We start from the raw sequence: 15,481 nt of genomic DNA, 5'->3' as shown, positions 1-15,481 counted from the left end.
CGCCGGCACTCAATAAAAACTGCTGAATGAATATTATAAATTCAGAGAAAAAAATAAACTTTAAGGCTGTTTCTATACCAATATGAAATTGAAAATATGATGCTGTTTAAAATTTTTTTTAAATGTGTGAATTTTATGGTATGTAAATTACATTTCCATTTAAAAAAATACAAATTCCAGAGTCCTGGGAAACAAACTGAGGGCTTCAGAGAGGAGGGGGGTGGAGGATTGGGATAGGCCGGTGATGGGTATTAAGGAGGGCACGTATTGCATGGAGCACTGGGTGTTATATGCAAACAATCAATCATGGAACACTATCTCAAAAACTAAGGATGTACTGTATGGTGACTAACATAATAAAAAAATTTTAAAAATAAAATAAAAAAAAAATAAAAAATAAAAAAATACAAATTCCAGAGTAGTATTCTAAAGCAAAAACACCCCAAAAAACAAAAACACAAAAAGCATTTGTTATATTTATTTGGGAAAATTAATAACAAAATTTTGATGCATCTTTGTGAAGATATCTAAAACTTAATTACTACATTATTATTATAAACAAATATATATATTATATATATAATTTAAGTATAAATTATATTTGTTTACATCATATTTTTGATAGAAATTTACTAGGGAAAGAAAAATTTGGTTCTAGGAATATCCACCACATGTATATTAATCAAATGTGAGACAAGAAAAGTCTCCAAAGTACAAAGGGCCGTGAGATGTCACTACTCCATTTCAATCTGTGATTATTCTAGTATGGACAGTGGATGGGGAGTATACCCCATAACCAAAGCCATCAATTGTGTCTCCAGCATCTTTGCAAATACACAAAATAAAAAATTGTGTGAGATGACTAGTAAAAGCAGCTTATTTCATTTAATACGGCAATATGGGTATTTGTGAACAGATATGCCGTCTTATGAAACAAAATTTTGTTATATTCCATATATGAATGAATTCCAAGGAAAACTGATCAATTTATCTGTTAAGAACCCTCCTTGGAAATAAGTACAGTATTTTTTAAAAACACCCAAATTAAAATATAAAATTCTTATATAAACTGTGTTCAAAGAAAGTATAGCTTTTACCATATTTATTATACATTATTTACCTGCTTCTATAGTGATCAATATTGAAACTTTCTATTTTACATTTCACTTTGGTATATACATCCTGAACATCTATGGAAGCACTGAGATCTTCTAGTTCACTGACCATACAAAGCTCTGCAATAAGAAGCAAACATTAAAATCAGCATAGGCCTCATAATCAATATTAAAACCTTCTATTTTAGATTTAATGTTCACATGTATATTCCTGATATCTACAGAGGAAAATGAAACTTTCTGTTCATTAACCACATTAGTTTCTACAATAATAAGGAAAAGTAACATCAATAGAGGCCTCACAATTAAGACAGGACACTTATTTCAAGACAGAAGAAATCCATTAATGTTTGAAGTGCTAGATCTGATATCAGTCAACAATCTTTACGATACTTTTAGTGACAATGATATAATGCATCAATACAACCAATGAAAAAATTATGTCACGGCTTTTGGAACCAATTTTAATACAAAAAAGACAAAACTTAGGTATTATATTCAATATATTAGTATTGGTAATAGAAATCACCTACGTTAGATCTAATGATGTTTAAGTGACAGTGATAAATAAAACGAAGTCCACTATTTCTTCTAAAAATAATGTTTAATATTTTATCTTTTCAATAGAGAAGAAAAGTAACCCTGTACCTGTGCCTTTATTTTCTGGATCTGGAGCAAAGAGTTTTATAGTAATTTTGGGGAGCACCCACTGCATCCACAGACTAACACGACCACTGGATCCACCAATGTTACTTGTAGTTTGTTCCAAGGTAACAGAATCTGAAAATGGTGAATCATCACCTGCTTGTATAGAATCTCCCTGGGATGAGAAAAAACAACAACTGTGTAATAAAAATTACTTTAAAAAATTATATAAAATTTGAAATTACCACTGATAACTTTTCCATAACATGTATTTGCTAATAATCATATAAATGCTCATGCTAATACATGATGTTAATAATATATATACTAATCAAATGTTTTTTATAGTTACAATGTCCATGCATGTTCAGTCACCTCAAGAACCTAAGATCCAAACAAGTTTGGGTTGTACCAATGGGTATTTCCTTGGAGATTAGGGTCTGCCAGCTAAGCTATAGCCAAGGGCCAAATCTTGCTCTATTTTTGGAAATAAAGTTTTACAGATCACAGCCATATTCACTCATTTACCTATTGCCTATAGTTGCTATTTAGCAGTTAAGCAGGGGTTTTTTTTGGTATAGACGGCTCAATTTTTTTATTTGTTTTATTATTATTTTCAATTAGACAGCGTATAGTACATCATTAGTTTTTCTAGTTTCTATACAGATACTATGGTCCACAAAACCTAAGATATTTACAATCTAGCCATTTACACAAATGGTTTGTCTGCCCCTGTTATACAGTACTTATGAATATACAATATCCATAGCAAAGTGATTAGCATAATTAGCATGGCTTAAGAAACACATTTATCATGCCTCACATATTTTAATATAAGAAGACATTAAAAAGTTGAATTTGGGGGTGGCTGGGTGGCTCAGTCGTTAAGCATCTGCCTTCAGCTCAGGACGTGATCCTGGCGTTCTGAGATCGAGCCCCACATCAGGCTCCTCTGCTGCGAGCCTGCTTCTTTCTCTCCCACTCCCCCTGCTTGTGTTCCCTCTCTCACTGGCTGTCTCTCTCTCTGTGTCTAATAAATAAATAAATAAAATCTTTAAAAAAAAATAAAAGAAAAAAATTAAAAAAAAAAAGTTGAATTTGACAGATTAAAAAAAATTTTTTTTTAAAGTAATCTCTACACACAACAGGGGCTCGAACTTACAACCCCTAAGAGTCATATGCCCTATGGACTAAGCCAGGCAGGTGCCCCCAAAAATAGATTTTTAAAAATGATTTATCTGGCTAAATGGCTAGAGGTAAAGCGCATGAGCGTATTCAATTCAACAAATACATAATGAATTATGAATATGTAAGTTCCCACATTTGGTACTAACAAACTTTCTGTAAAAGGTTCATTTGGTCGTTTTTGCTAAATCTTTTCGGCAGCTGTTAAGTGGTCTGGAGAAAAATAAATCCTGGTATGGAGTTGAATAGCTTCAGCCTCAAAAGCAGGAAGACATGGTGCCAGGGACAGTGACAATCACTCATGTATTCTGTTCTTTTAGGATTAACTACCAAGTATTTGGGTTTTTAAAATTCCAACTTTGGGGGTGCCTGGGTGGCGGAGCAGTTACGCGTCTGCCTTCAGCTCAGGGCGTGATCCCGGCGTTCTGGGATCGAGCCCCACGTCAGGCTCCTCTGCTATGAGCCTGCTTCTTCCTCTCCCACTTCCCCTGCTTGTGTTCCCTCTCTCGCTAGCTGTCTCTATCTCTGTCGAATAAATAAATAAAATCTTAAAAAAAAAAATAAAAATAAAATTCCAACTTTGCTGCCCATTTAAAACCTTCAAAAATACCCATTCTCTGAGAATTGATCAAATACACTACAGCATGTTTATTTATTTAAAAGACGTGTAAATATTTTTAAACATTAATTATATGTACTTAAATTCAGTCTGGTAGGCAGCATGATACACTGGGGTTAAGGACTTCATCAGACCCTAATCATGTGATTTAACCTCTAGGAGTTTGTTTCCTTCTCTGCAAAGTAGTTATTTTGATATTTATCTCTTAGAGTTGTTAAGAAGAAATAAGAATATGAACATAAAGTGATTATACATAATAAGCAATTTGTAAGTAGCAGGTATAATTATCAGTATCAAACCGAACCACTACTTAGAAACTGTACACTCACAAGTCTTACAGATTTTGGTATTCAATACTATCTTGCCTTTCTCATTTTGTCATCTTTCTAACTTCAGGACATTTCCCTTTGCCATATATCCTCAACTTCTAATAGTTTGTTGTTGCTTTGAATGTCTCAAACAAAATGTTCACTTCCTATGCTAAGGAGTCATGACCAGTAGTCAACAGCAAGAACAAAAACATCCTTAAAATTTAATAAGAAGACAATGTAACATGTTGAATATACTGTTTTCTATGGAGAGTTTCTCAGAGCAGAAACCACTAATCTGGCAATTAAGTGCAGGGATGATAAGTAAAACCTCATACAAAACAAAACCAAAATTTCTGCTCTCATTACCACAGATATACCATCTACTCAGGTAAATTCAGCGCCTACACAAAGTGTTTAACCTGATCTAAATTTTACAATACCTTTCAGTCAGAAGGAGAATTTAATTTCCTTGACTCCCCAGAAGGAGCCTAACAGGGATGATTTTCACAAAAGATCAGACAAGTACTTATTGCTGCAATACTTAGGCACCAGGCACAGCAAAGCGAAAGTGTCCTGTGATTTACCACGACAGAAAATTAGAGACTTAAATCTGAAGAAAATCTGAAGTCACTCCTTGTTCCACTCACGCCAAGCAAGTAGACAGCTCACTGTGATGTTTTCATATAAACGCTTTTCCAAAATAAGTAGTCCTAACTCAGTTATGATTGAAATTCTTACAATTTGAGAAGGTATACAAAAATTCAGGGTTTTGGTTGCTGCCTAAAGTAATGCAATATCTAATGAGAAGCATAAACTAAACCCAGAAAAGGATGCATTTTACAAAGTCAAATTCAATAAAAGACTCATAATGTAGTCAGTATGCCTTTCTTTACGGGTAGGTTCCTAGAGCAGAAGCATTCAGAAATTAAATTACCCTTCAAGAGTTAGAAGAACATCATAATCCCAAGAATGGAGACTGCAGAGAAAACAGCACCTCAAATCAATGCGACCTAGATTTTTTATATTATTAGGTATATTCAGTAGGAATGCTAAGAAAACTGTGGCTTCAAATTTAATAACTAAGCACTCCTGAAAAAGAGTTTTTGCTCTCCTTCCTCATGCAGTTTCAATTTTCATTTTGGATTTACAACATTTGGTGTGGTGTTGTTAACTATGTTTGTGCATTAATTTTCTGCTCTATTTCCAAATCTATAGCAAAAATTGAGCCAGAATTGGAGATGCTGAACTATTCTCCCACACCTCTTTATGCCAAGTTCTAAAATATACAGTTCAATTCTTTCACCATTTTGTTGCAAATTGACCAAAAGACTGAGTTTATTTTTCTAGCTGAATTTATCTTTGTTCATCTGGAAGAGCAAACACTGCAGCCCTTCATCCTTGGCCTGCTTCAGAGCTCAGGGATGATCATAGTTTTGGCCACACTGCTACTCTCCCTTATCAAAATAACTCCAGCATTCTTGTTCAATCACAAAACTTCCCAAAGGGCTAAACACTTCTACCACGGTTTGCACTTAAGTCAACAGTAACAAGTGGCCTGCTGTGGTTTCCACTACCTTTGCTCTCACTATTTCAATGCAAGGGTGGGAAAAATGATGAACTGTTTTTAAGCTTCGTACTTACGCCCTTTTCCTATTTCCCCCTCTACGACCATCCAGATTGATATTCAGGAAGCTAGAGCTATATTCACTGAAAAGTACGGTACTTCCTATCAACATGTCAACATTAAAAGAATTACTCATAGTTTAAAGTATAAATCATCCAAGGACCATATAAACAAATACTTCTCTTCTACGTAATACAAACAATTGTTAAGAGTGTGCTTTTTAAAACTAGATTCATGTATAGTGAATTCTTTATACCCAAAATAATTACTACATTCGACCTGACTCAGCAAGAAAAACAATACTTTAAATAGTAAATGTTTTAAATTTTTTATGAATGCAAATATTAATTAGAAATAAAAAATTCAAAACTGCAATTTCACAAAGTTTCCAAGATACATAATTGACATAAATAAGCACAACAAATGTAAGGTGACTTCACAGCAATTTCTTCCTAGATATGCCTCCTGAGGCAAAGGAAACAAAAGCAAAAATAAACTACTGAGACTTGATCAAAATAAAAAGCTTCTGCATAGCAAAGGAAACAATCAACAAAACTAAAAGGCAATCTACAGAGTGGGAGAAGATATTTGCAAATGACATATCTGATAAAAATGACATATTTGGACATATTCATATCCAAAGTACATAAAGAAATTATAAAACTCAGGGTACCTGGGTAACTCAGTTGGTTAAGTGTGCGACGCTTGATTTGGGCTCAGGTCATGATCTCAGGGTTGTGGGACTGAGCCCTGCATCAGGCTCTGATTCTAGATTCCCTTTCTCTCCCTCTGCCCCTCCCCCTGCTCTCTCTCTCAAATAAATCTTTTAAAAAAAAAAAAGAATAAAATTCAACACCCAAAATACAAATAATCCACTTAAAAATTGGCAGAAGACATGAACAGACATTTTTCCAAAGAAGGCATACGTATAGGTGGCTAACAGATACATGAAAAGATGCTCAACATCACTCATCATCAGGGAAAAACAAATCAAAACTACAATGAGATATCACCTTACCTGTCAGAATGGCTAAAATCAACAACACAAGAAACAACAGATGTTGGTGAGGATGTGGAGAAAGGGGAATGCTCTTGCCCTGTTGGTGGAAATGCAAAGTGGTGTAGCCACTCTGGAAAACAGTACAAAGTGTCCTCAAAAAGTCAAAAACAAAACTACCCTATGATCCAGCAATTGCACTACTAGGTATTTACCCAAAGAATATAAAAATGTTAATTCAAAGGGGTAAATGCACCCCAATGTTGATAGCAGCATTATCAGTCAAATTATGGAAAGAGTTGAAATGTCCACTGACTGATGAATGGATAAAGAAGATGTGGCATATATATACAATGGAATATTACTCAGCCATAGAAAAGAATGAAATCTTGTCATTTAAAACAACATGGATGGAGCTACCGAGTATTATGCTAAGAAAAGTAAGTCAGAGAAGGACAAATAATATATGATTTTACTCATATGTGGAATTTAGGAAACAAAACAAAGGAGCAAAGGGGGGATAAAAGAGAGAGAGGCAAACCAAGAAATAGACTCTTAACTATAGAGAACACACTGATGGTTACCAGAGCGGAGGTGGCGGGGGGGTGGATGAGTGAGATAGGTGACAGGGATTAAGAAGTATACTTATAATGAGCACTGAGTATTGTATGGAAGGGCTGAATCACTATATGTACACCCAAAACTAATACTATACTGTACGGTAACTGGAATTTACATAAAAACTTAAAGAAATGTAAGGTGACCTCACATTGATAGGTTAATTTATATAACTATTTAGATTTAAAAAACAAAATCAAGTAAGTCAATAATTGAGAAACCAGAGACATTTTTGATGTGATTATTTGGAAACAGAAAAAGCATTACAAAGAAAATATTTTGTTGATATATGTGAAGGCTAAAAAATAAGCTTCATTACTCTAATCTATTTTGATATATTATCTTTGGCTTCCAACAGCTATTCAGTTGATCAGATGATAACCTAAATGCTAAGATTCCCACATTTTTAAAAAATTAGGCTCCACTCCCAGCATGGAGCCCAATGCAGGGCTTGAACTCATGACCCTGAGATCAAGAGCTGAGTCAGATGCTTAACCAACTGAGCCACCCAGGTGCCCCATGATTCCCACATTTGAATAAAAGTTTCTCCCTAAATGTTGAAGATAAAACCATTTAAAGATAAATATTAAATGAAACAAGTCAACTTCCAGGGGGAGACTTAAAATGATTACAATACATTCTTAAAATAGCAACTGAGTATTCAAACTAAATTTACTAAATTTACCTTTTTTTTTAAGTTTTATTTATTTGAGAGAGAGAGAGAAAGCATGTGCATGAGCAGGGGGAGGGGTAGAAGGAAAGGAAGAGAGAGAATCCTCAAGCAGATTCCTTATGGAGCCCAATTCTGGGCTCGATCACATGACCCTGCGATCTTGACCTAAGCCAAAATCAAGAGTCAGCTGCCTAACCAACTGAGCCACCCAGGTGCCCCAAACTAAATTTACTTTCTAAAGAATTGTTTGGAATAACAATTTGAGGTAGATTACTATTTAGGATTACTGCACTGTAATAACTAAATGACAAAAGTTTTGCTATAGCAGTTGATGCCAAACAACTTCTCAGTCTAATAGTCACTTCTGTTTTTCAATAAATATCTCAAAAGATATAACTGACATAAAACATTATAATTGTTTCAAGTGTACAAGATTAATGAAATTAAATATTAAATATTAAATAAAATATTTGCATGTGTTGTGAATGATCACAATAAGTCTAGTTAACATCCATCACCACGCATAGTTACAGGTTCTTTTTCTCTTGTGATGAGAACTTTCAAGACCTACTCTCTTACCAACTTTCAAACACAGAATACAGTATTATTAACTGTATAGTCACCATGCTATACATTATATCCCCAGGACTTACTTATTTTATAACTGGTAGTTTCTAGCTTTTGACCACATATACCTATTTTGCTCCATATTCACTTTAAATTTAACTGAAAATAAATGCTTTAAATAATTACTGGAGACTAAGAAATGAACCAACTCATGCGAGGGATTTTTTTTTAAAGTTTTTATTTAAATCCTATTTAGTTACCATACAGTGTAATATTAGTTTCAGGTGTACAAGATAGCGATTCAACCCTTCCATACAATACCCTGTGCTCATCACAAGTGCACTCCTTAACCCCCATCACCTACTTCACCCATCCCCTCACTTAGCTCTGCTCTGGTAACTATCAGTGTGTTCTCTATAGTTAACAGTGTGATCCTTGGTTTGTCTCCCCTTCTTTTTCTCCCACTTTGTTCCTGTCCTGTTTCCTAAATTACACATATGAGTGAAATCGTTTGTCTTTTTCTGACTGACTTATTTCATTTAGCATAATACTCTCCAGCTCCATCCATGTCGTTGCAAATGGCAAGACTTCATTCTTTTCTGTGGCTGAGTAATATTCATCTGTGTGTGTGTGCGCACGCGTACATGCGCAAACCTGTATCTCACATCCTCTTTAAGTTAGGCTGCCTAAAGCAATTTTAATCCCTGAATCAAGGAAGAATATAAGTCAAATTTTGCCATGAACCAAAGCTTCCAACATTAGACGTTAGTCTATCAATTTTTACTTTTGGTTGGGTTGTAAATCAATACTCTAACGTGCATTCAGCATTTTATATTTTTTGCTGCATACCAAAATTTTTGCTCTCCCTTCTACATAATACAGAATTGTCTCTAGCAAACAGAATCCATTATGGACTAAATTTCCCAGTCCACTTATCTATTATGTGTATACACATATCCATGCCCCAATTCAAATATTATAAATTCCTCTAAGGATAAAGGATGGTGTCTTAAATGTTTAAAATATAAAAAGCTGAACATTATTAGGCTAAGTAGCCAATATAAGAAATTAGAAAAAAAGAGGAGCAACTGGGTGGCTCAGCTGATTAAGTGTCTAACTCTTAATTTCAGCTCAGGTCATGATCTCAGGGTTATGAGACAGAGCCCTGCATTGGCCTCTGTGCTGGGGGTGGAGCCTGCTTAAGATTCTCTCTCTCCCTCCTTCTCCCTCTGCCCTTCCCACTCCCTCTCTAAAAAAAGAAAAAAGAAAGAAAAAAAACCCAACAGAATAAACCAAGAAAAAAAAAGCTTTTTTAAAAAGATTTTATTATTTATTTTAGAGAGAAAGCAAATGGGGAGACAGGCAATGGAAGAGGGAGAGAGAGAAAACACAGAGCCCGACATGGGGCTCAATGATTTTATACTGCCAGAATGTTTCAAAAAAACTTCTAGTTAAGAAAGTAACAGTAAAGGATTTTCAGGCTACTAATAGCCCCTGGAGTCCCTCAAAGAAGCAAACACATAAAATCCCCCTGTGGGAATAGGGCCTCACCCACAATGTAAAAGTCTCATAGATGAAGTTCCACTAATGAAAAACTCCCAATATAAGGTTACATAACACATAAGGAAACAATCTACTATGAGTAAAAGTTAAGAACACAACAAACAAAAGGATTAGACTCTCAAAATATTCAGATAACAGAGCTGATAAAAAAATATAAAATAATTATGTTTAAAACAACAAAAGACAAAAAACAACTCATTATATAGCTTTATGAATTTACATCAAAATATATTTGCAGTGACTTAGTGAATATATACATACCCTCTACTATAATAAATCAGATTTAATTTAATTGTAATGAGTTGCTGTTCCCAAAGCATTTAACATCCAAATATTCAACAGCAGTATGTTTGAAACCTGCTTTGCACCAAGCACTGTACTGGTTGGTTAAATTAGGGCTATCCTCTGATAGAAAGATAATAAGGAACGGATGGTAGAGGAGAGTTTTTATTTATTTTTTTTTTTAANTATATTGTGTTAATCACCATACAGTACATCCCCAGATTCCGATGTAAAGTTTGATGCTTCATTAGTTGCGTATAACACCCAGTGCACCACGCAGTACGTGCCCTCCCCACTACCCATCACCAGGCTATCCCCTTCCCCCACCCCCTCCCCTCTGAAGTCCCCAGTTTGTTTCTCATAGTCCATAGTCTCTCATGTTTCATTCCCCCTTCTGATTACCCCCCTTTTCTTTATCCCTTTCTTCCCCTACCGATCCTCCTAGTTCTTATGTTCCATAGATGAGAGAAATCATATGATAATTGTCTTTCTCTGCTTGACTTATTTCACTTAGCATTATCTCCTCCAGTGCCGTCCATGTTGCAGCAAATGTTGAGAATTCGTTCTTTCTGATAGCTGAGTAATATTCCATTGTATATATGGACCACAGCTTCTTAATCCAGTCATCTGTTGAAGGGCATCTCGGCTCCTTCCATGATTTGGCTATTGTGGACAATGCAGCTATGAACATTGGGGTGCATATGGCCCTTCTCTTTACTACGTCTGTATCTTTGGGGTAAACACCCAGTAGTGCAATGGCTGGGTCATAGGGTAGTTCAATTTTTAACTTTTTAAGGGACCTCCACACTGTTTTCCAGAGTGGCTGTACCAACTTGCATTCCCACCAACAATGTAGGAGGGATCCCCTTTCTCCACATCCTCTCCAACAATTGTTGTTTCTTGCCTTGTCTATCTTTGCCATTCTAACTGGCGTAAGGTGGTATCTCAGTGTGGTTTTGATTTGAATTTCCCTGATGGCTAATGATTTTGAACATTTTTTCATGTGTCTGTTAGCCATTTGTATGTCTTCATTGGAAAAGTGTCTGTTCATATCTTCTGCCCATTTTATGATTTGTTTATTTGTTTCTCGTGTATTGAGTTTGAGAAGTTCTTTGTAGATCTTGGATACCAGTCCTTTATCTGTGGTGTCCTTTGCAAATATATTCTCCCATTCCGTGGGCTGTCTCTTAGTTTTTTTGACTGTTTCCTTGGCTGTGCAGAAGCTCTTTATCCTGATAAAGTCCCATAAGTTCATTTTATCTTTTATTTCTCTTGCCTTTGGAGATGTGTCGTGAAAAAGGTTGCTCTGGCCGATGTCATAGAAGTTGTTGCCTATGTTCTCCTCTAGAATTTTGATGGATTCCTGTCTCACATTGAGGTCTTTCATCCATTTGGAGTTTATTTTTGTGTATGGTGTGAGAGAGTGGTCAAGTTTCATTCTTTTGCATGTAGCTGTCCAATTTTCCCAGCACCATTTATTGAAGAGACTGTCTTTTTTCCACCGGATGTTTTTTCCTGCTTTATCAAAGATTAGTTGCCCAAAGAGCCGAGGGTCCATTTCTGGGTTCTCTATTCTGTTCCATTGGTCGATGTGTCTGTTTTTGTGCCAGTACCATGCTGTCTTTGTGATCACAGCTTTGTAGTACAGCTCGAAATCCGGCATTGTGATGCCCCCAGCTTTGTTTTTCCTTTTCAACAGTTCCTTGGAGATTCGGGGCCTTTTCTGGTTCCATACAAATTTAAGGACTATTTGTTCCAGTTCTTTGAAAAATGTCCTCGGTATTTTGATCGGGATAGCATTGAAAGTGTAGATTGCTCTGGGTAGTATGGACATTTTAACTATGTTAATTCTTCCAATCCATGAGCATGGAATATTTTTCCATCTTTTTATGTCTTCCTCAATATCTTTCAAAAGTGATCTATAGTTTCTAGCATATAGGTCCTTTACGTCTCTGGTTAAGTTAATTCCAAGGTAACGCATGGTTTTTGGTGTTATTGTAAATGGGATGGATTCCCTAATTTCTCTTTCTTCAGTCTCGTTATTCGTGTATAGAAATGCAACTGATTTCTGGGCATTGATTTTGTATCCTGCCACCTTACTGAATTGTTCTATAACTTCTAATAGTTTGGGAGTGGATTCCTTTGGGTTTTCCATATAGAGTATCATGTCATCTGCAAAGAGAGACAGTTTGACTTCTTCTTTGCCGATTTGGATACCTTTGATCCCTTTTTGTCTTCTGATTGCTGTTGCAAGGACTTCTAGTACTATGTTGAATAATAGTGGCGAGAGTGGGCATCCTTGTCGTGTTCCTGATCTTAAGGGAAAGGCTTCCAGCTTTTCCCCATTGAGAATAATGCTTGCAGTAGGCTTTTCATAGATGGCTTTTATGAGATTGAGAAATGTACCCTCTATTCCTACACTCTGAAGGGTTTTAATCAGGAAAGGATGCTGTATTTTGTCAAATGCTTTTTCTGCATCAATTGAGAGGATCATATGGTTCTTGAGTCTTTTCTTGTTGATATGATGTATCACATTGATTGATTTGCGAGTGTTGAACCATGCTTGCATCCCAGGTATGAATCCCACTTGGTCATGATGGATAATCCTTTTAATGTACTGTTGGATTCTATTAGCAAGGATCTTGTTGAGGATTTTGGCATCCATATTCATTAGAGAAATCGGTCTGTAATTCTCCTTTTTGAGGGGGTCTTTGCCTGGTTTGGGGATCAAGGTAATATTAGCCTCATAGAATGAGTTTGGTAGCTTTCCTTCTGTTTCTATTTTTTGAAATAGCTTTAGGAGAATAGGTATTATTTCTTCTTTGAATGTTTGGTAGAATTCCCCAGGAAAACCGTCTGGGCCTGGAGTTTTATTATTTGGAAGGTTGTTTATCACTGACTCAATTTCTTCATAGTTAATTGGCCTATTTAAGAAATCTATTTCTTCCTGTTTCAGTCTTGGTAGTTTATAGGTTTCCAGGAAGGCCTCCATCTCTTCCAGATTGTTTAGTTTTTTGGCATATAGCTGTTGATAAAAGTTTCTAATAATCCTTGCAATTTCAATGGTGCTGGTCGTGACCTCTCCCTTTTCAGTCATAATTTTAATAATCTCAGTCCTTTCTCTTTGTTTTTGGACAAGTTTTGCCAGTGGTCTATCAATTTTATGGATTCTCTCAAAGAACCAGCTTCTAGTCCTGTTGATCTGCTCTACTGTGGTTCTGGTCTCTAATTCATTGATTTCTGCTCTAATCTTGGTCAACTCCTTCCTTGTCAGTGGGTTAGGCCTGTCCCTCTGTTGCTGTTCCAGTTTCTTGAGGTGAGAATATAGAAACTGCATTTTAGATTTTTCTATTCTTTTGAGTGAGGCTTGGATGGCTATGTATTTCCCCCTTAGGACTGCCTTTGCAGTATCCCATAGGTTTTGGACCGTTGTGTATTCATTCTCGTTGGTCTCCATAAATTGTTTAATTTGTTTTTTGATTTCCTGGTTTATCGAGTCATTCTTGAGCAGGATGGTTCTTAGCCTCCAAGTGTTTGAGTTTCTTCCAGGTTTTTCCTTGTGGTTGAGTTCCAATTTCAGAGCGTTGTGGTCTGAGAATATGCAGGGGATAATTTCAATCTTTTGGTATTGGCTGAGACCTGTTTTGTGTCCCAGAGCATGATCTATTCTTGAGAATGTTCCATGGGCATTTGAATAGAATGAGTATTCTTTGGTTCTGGGGTGTAGTGTTCTATATATATCTATGAGGTCCAACTCGTCGAGTATGGCATTCAAAGCCTTTGATTCTTTGCTTAGTTTTTGCCAGGGTGTTCTGTCTATTTCTGATAGTGGGGTGTTGAGGTCCCCTACTATTACTGTGTTCTTATCTATATGTCTCTTTATTTTGGTTAAGAGTTGGCTTGTGTATCTTGCTGCTCCCCTGTTGGGGGCATATATATTAATAATTGTCATATCCACTTGTTGAATACTTCCTTTAAGAATAATATAGTGCCCTTCTGTATCTCTCTCTATGGCCTCTAGTTTAAAATCCAGTCTATCTGATATGAGAATTGCTACTCCAGCTTTCTTTTGAGGTCCATTTGCGTGGAAGATGGTACTCCATCCCCTTACTCTAAGTCTGAATGCATCTTTGGGTTCAAAATGAGTCTCTTGTAGACAGCAAATGGATGGGTCATGTCTTTTTATCCAATCTGCAACCCTGTGGCGTTTTATGGGAGAGTTTAAGCCATTTAGATTGATAGAGATTATTGACAGATATGATTTTAATGATGCCATTTCTCTTTAAAGTCTTTGTATCGGTTGTGACTTGCTGCTCTGTATCACTCTTGGGGCCTTTTTACCTTTATAGAGCCCCCCTTAATATCTCCTGTAGGGCTGGTTTCGTGGTTACGAAATTGGTTAATGATTGGCGATTTTGGAACGTCTTTATTTCTCCATCAATTCTGAATGACAGCTTTGCTGGATAAAGGATCCTTGGCTGCATGTTTTTCTCTGAAAGAGCTTTAAAAATGCCCCCCCAAGCCTTTCTCTCATTCCAGGTCTCTGTAGACAGGTCTGACGTAATCCTGATACCTTTGCCTTGGTACGTGAGAAATTTCTTTGCCCTGGCCGCTTTCAATACTGTATCCTTGGATCTAATATTTGCGAATTGCACTATGACATGCCGTGGCGTAGGTTTGTCCTGGTTGAGCTTGGATGGGGTCCTCTCTGCCTCTTGGACACGAATGCTTGTTTCCCTTGCTAGATTAGGGAAGTTTTCAGCTACAATTTGTTCAAATATCTCTTCTAGACCTCTGTTTTTCTCCACCCCTTCAGGGATGCCGATGATTCTGACATTGGATCGTTTCATAGAGTCAGTAATCTCCCGTAATCTACATTCGTGGGCGTGGATTTTTTTAAGACCAGCTTCTATTTTCGTTTTTTCTTCTACTAACCCATCCTCCAATTCGCTAACGCGTTCCTCTGCCTCGGTGACCCTGGCCGTCAGAGCCTCTAGTTTTGACTGTATTTGGCCCATAGAATTTTTAATTTCTGTCAGATTCGCTCTCATTTCTGCCCTTAGGGATTCTATATTCTCAGCAACGCTTTCTCTGATGCTTTTTTCAAGTTTACTCATCATCTTGACCATTGTTGCTCTGAATTCCATTTCTGATAATTGGGATACATCCATATGTATTAATTCTGTGGCCGAGGCCAATTCTGTGGCAGAGGCCACAGACTCATTATCTTTTCTTTGCTGGGGGGGACTTCTCCTTCTCGTCATTCTGATGAAGAGAGATTG

General features: G+C 36.4%; 1 protein-coding gene across 10 annotated transcripts in view; it reads right to left on the bottom strand.

Moving 5' to 3' along the window:
* VPS13B (vacuolar protein sorting 13 homolog B) overlaps nucleotides 1–15,481 on the bottom strand; it is a 768,204-nt gene that overhangs the window by 319,020 nt on the left and 433,703 nt on the right. For all 10 annotated transcript variants that reach the window (XM_034668364.1, XM_019810220.2, XM_034668365.1 and 7 more), the window contains 2 exons: nucleotides 1,764–1,935; nucleotides 1,121–1,235 (listed from right to left, as the gene is read on the bottom strand). In XM_034668364.1, the coding sequence (XP_034524255.1) occupies nucleotides 1,121–1,235; nucleotides 1,764–1,935 (287 nt within the window). The remainder of the gene's footprint in view (nucleotides 1–1,120; nucleotides 1,236–1,763; nucleotides 1,936–15,481) is intronic.

This window comes from Ailuropoda melanoleuca, chromosome 9, assembly GCF_002007445.2.
Source record: "Ailuropoda melanoleuca isolate Jingjing chromosome 9, ASM200744v2, whole genome shotgun sequence".
NCBI classification, from domain to species: Eukaryota; Metazoa; Chordata; class Mammalia; order Carnivora; family Ursidae; genus Ailuropoda; species Ailuropoda melanoleuca.
Note: the sequence above shows the minus strand (reverse complement) of the source record. Positions and strands in the feature narration are given on the sequence as shown.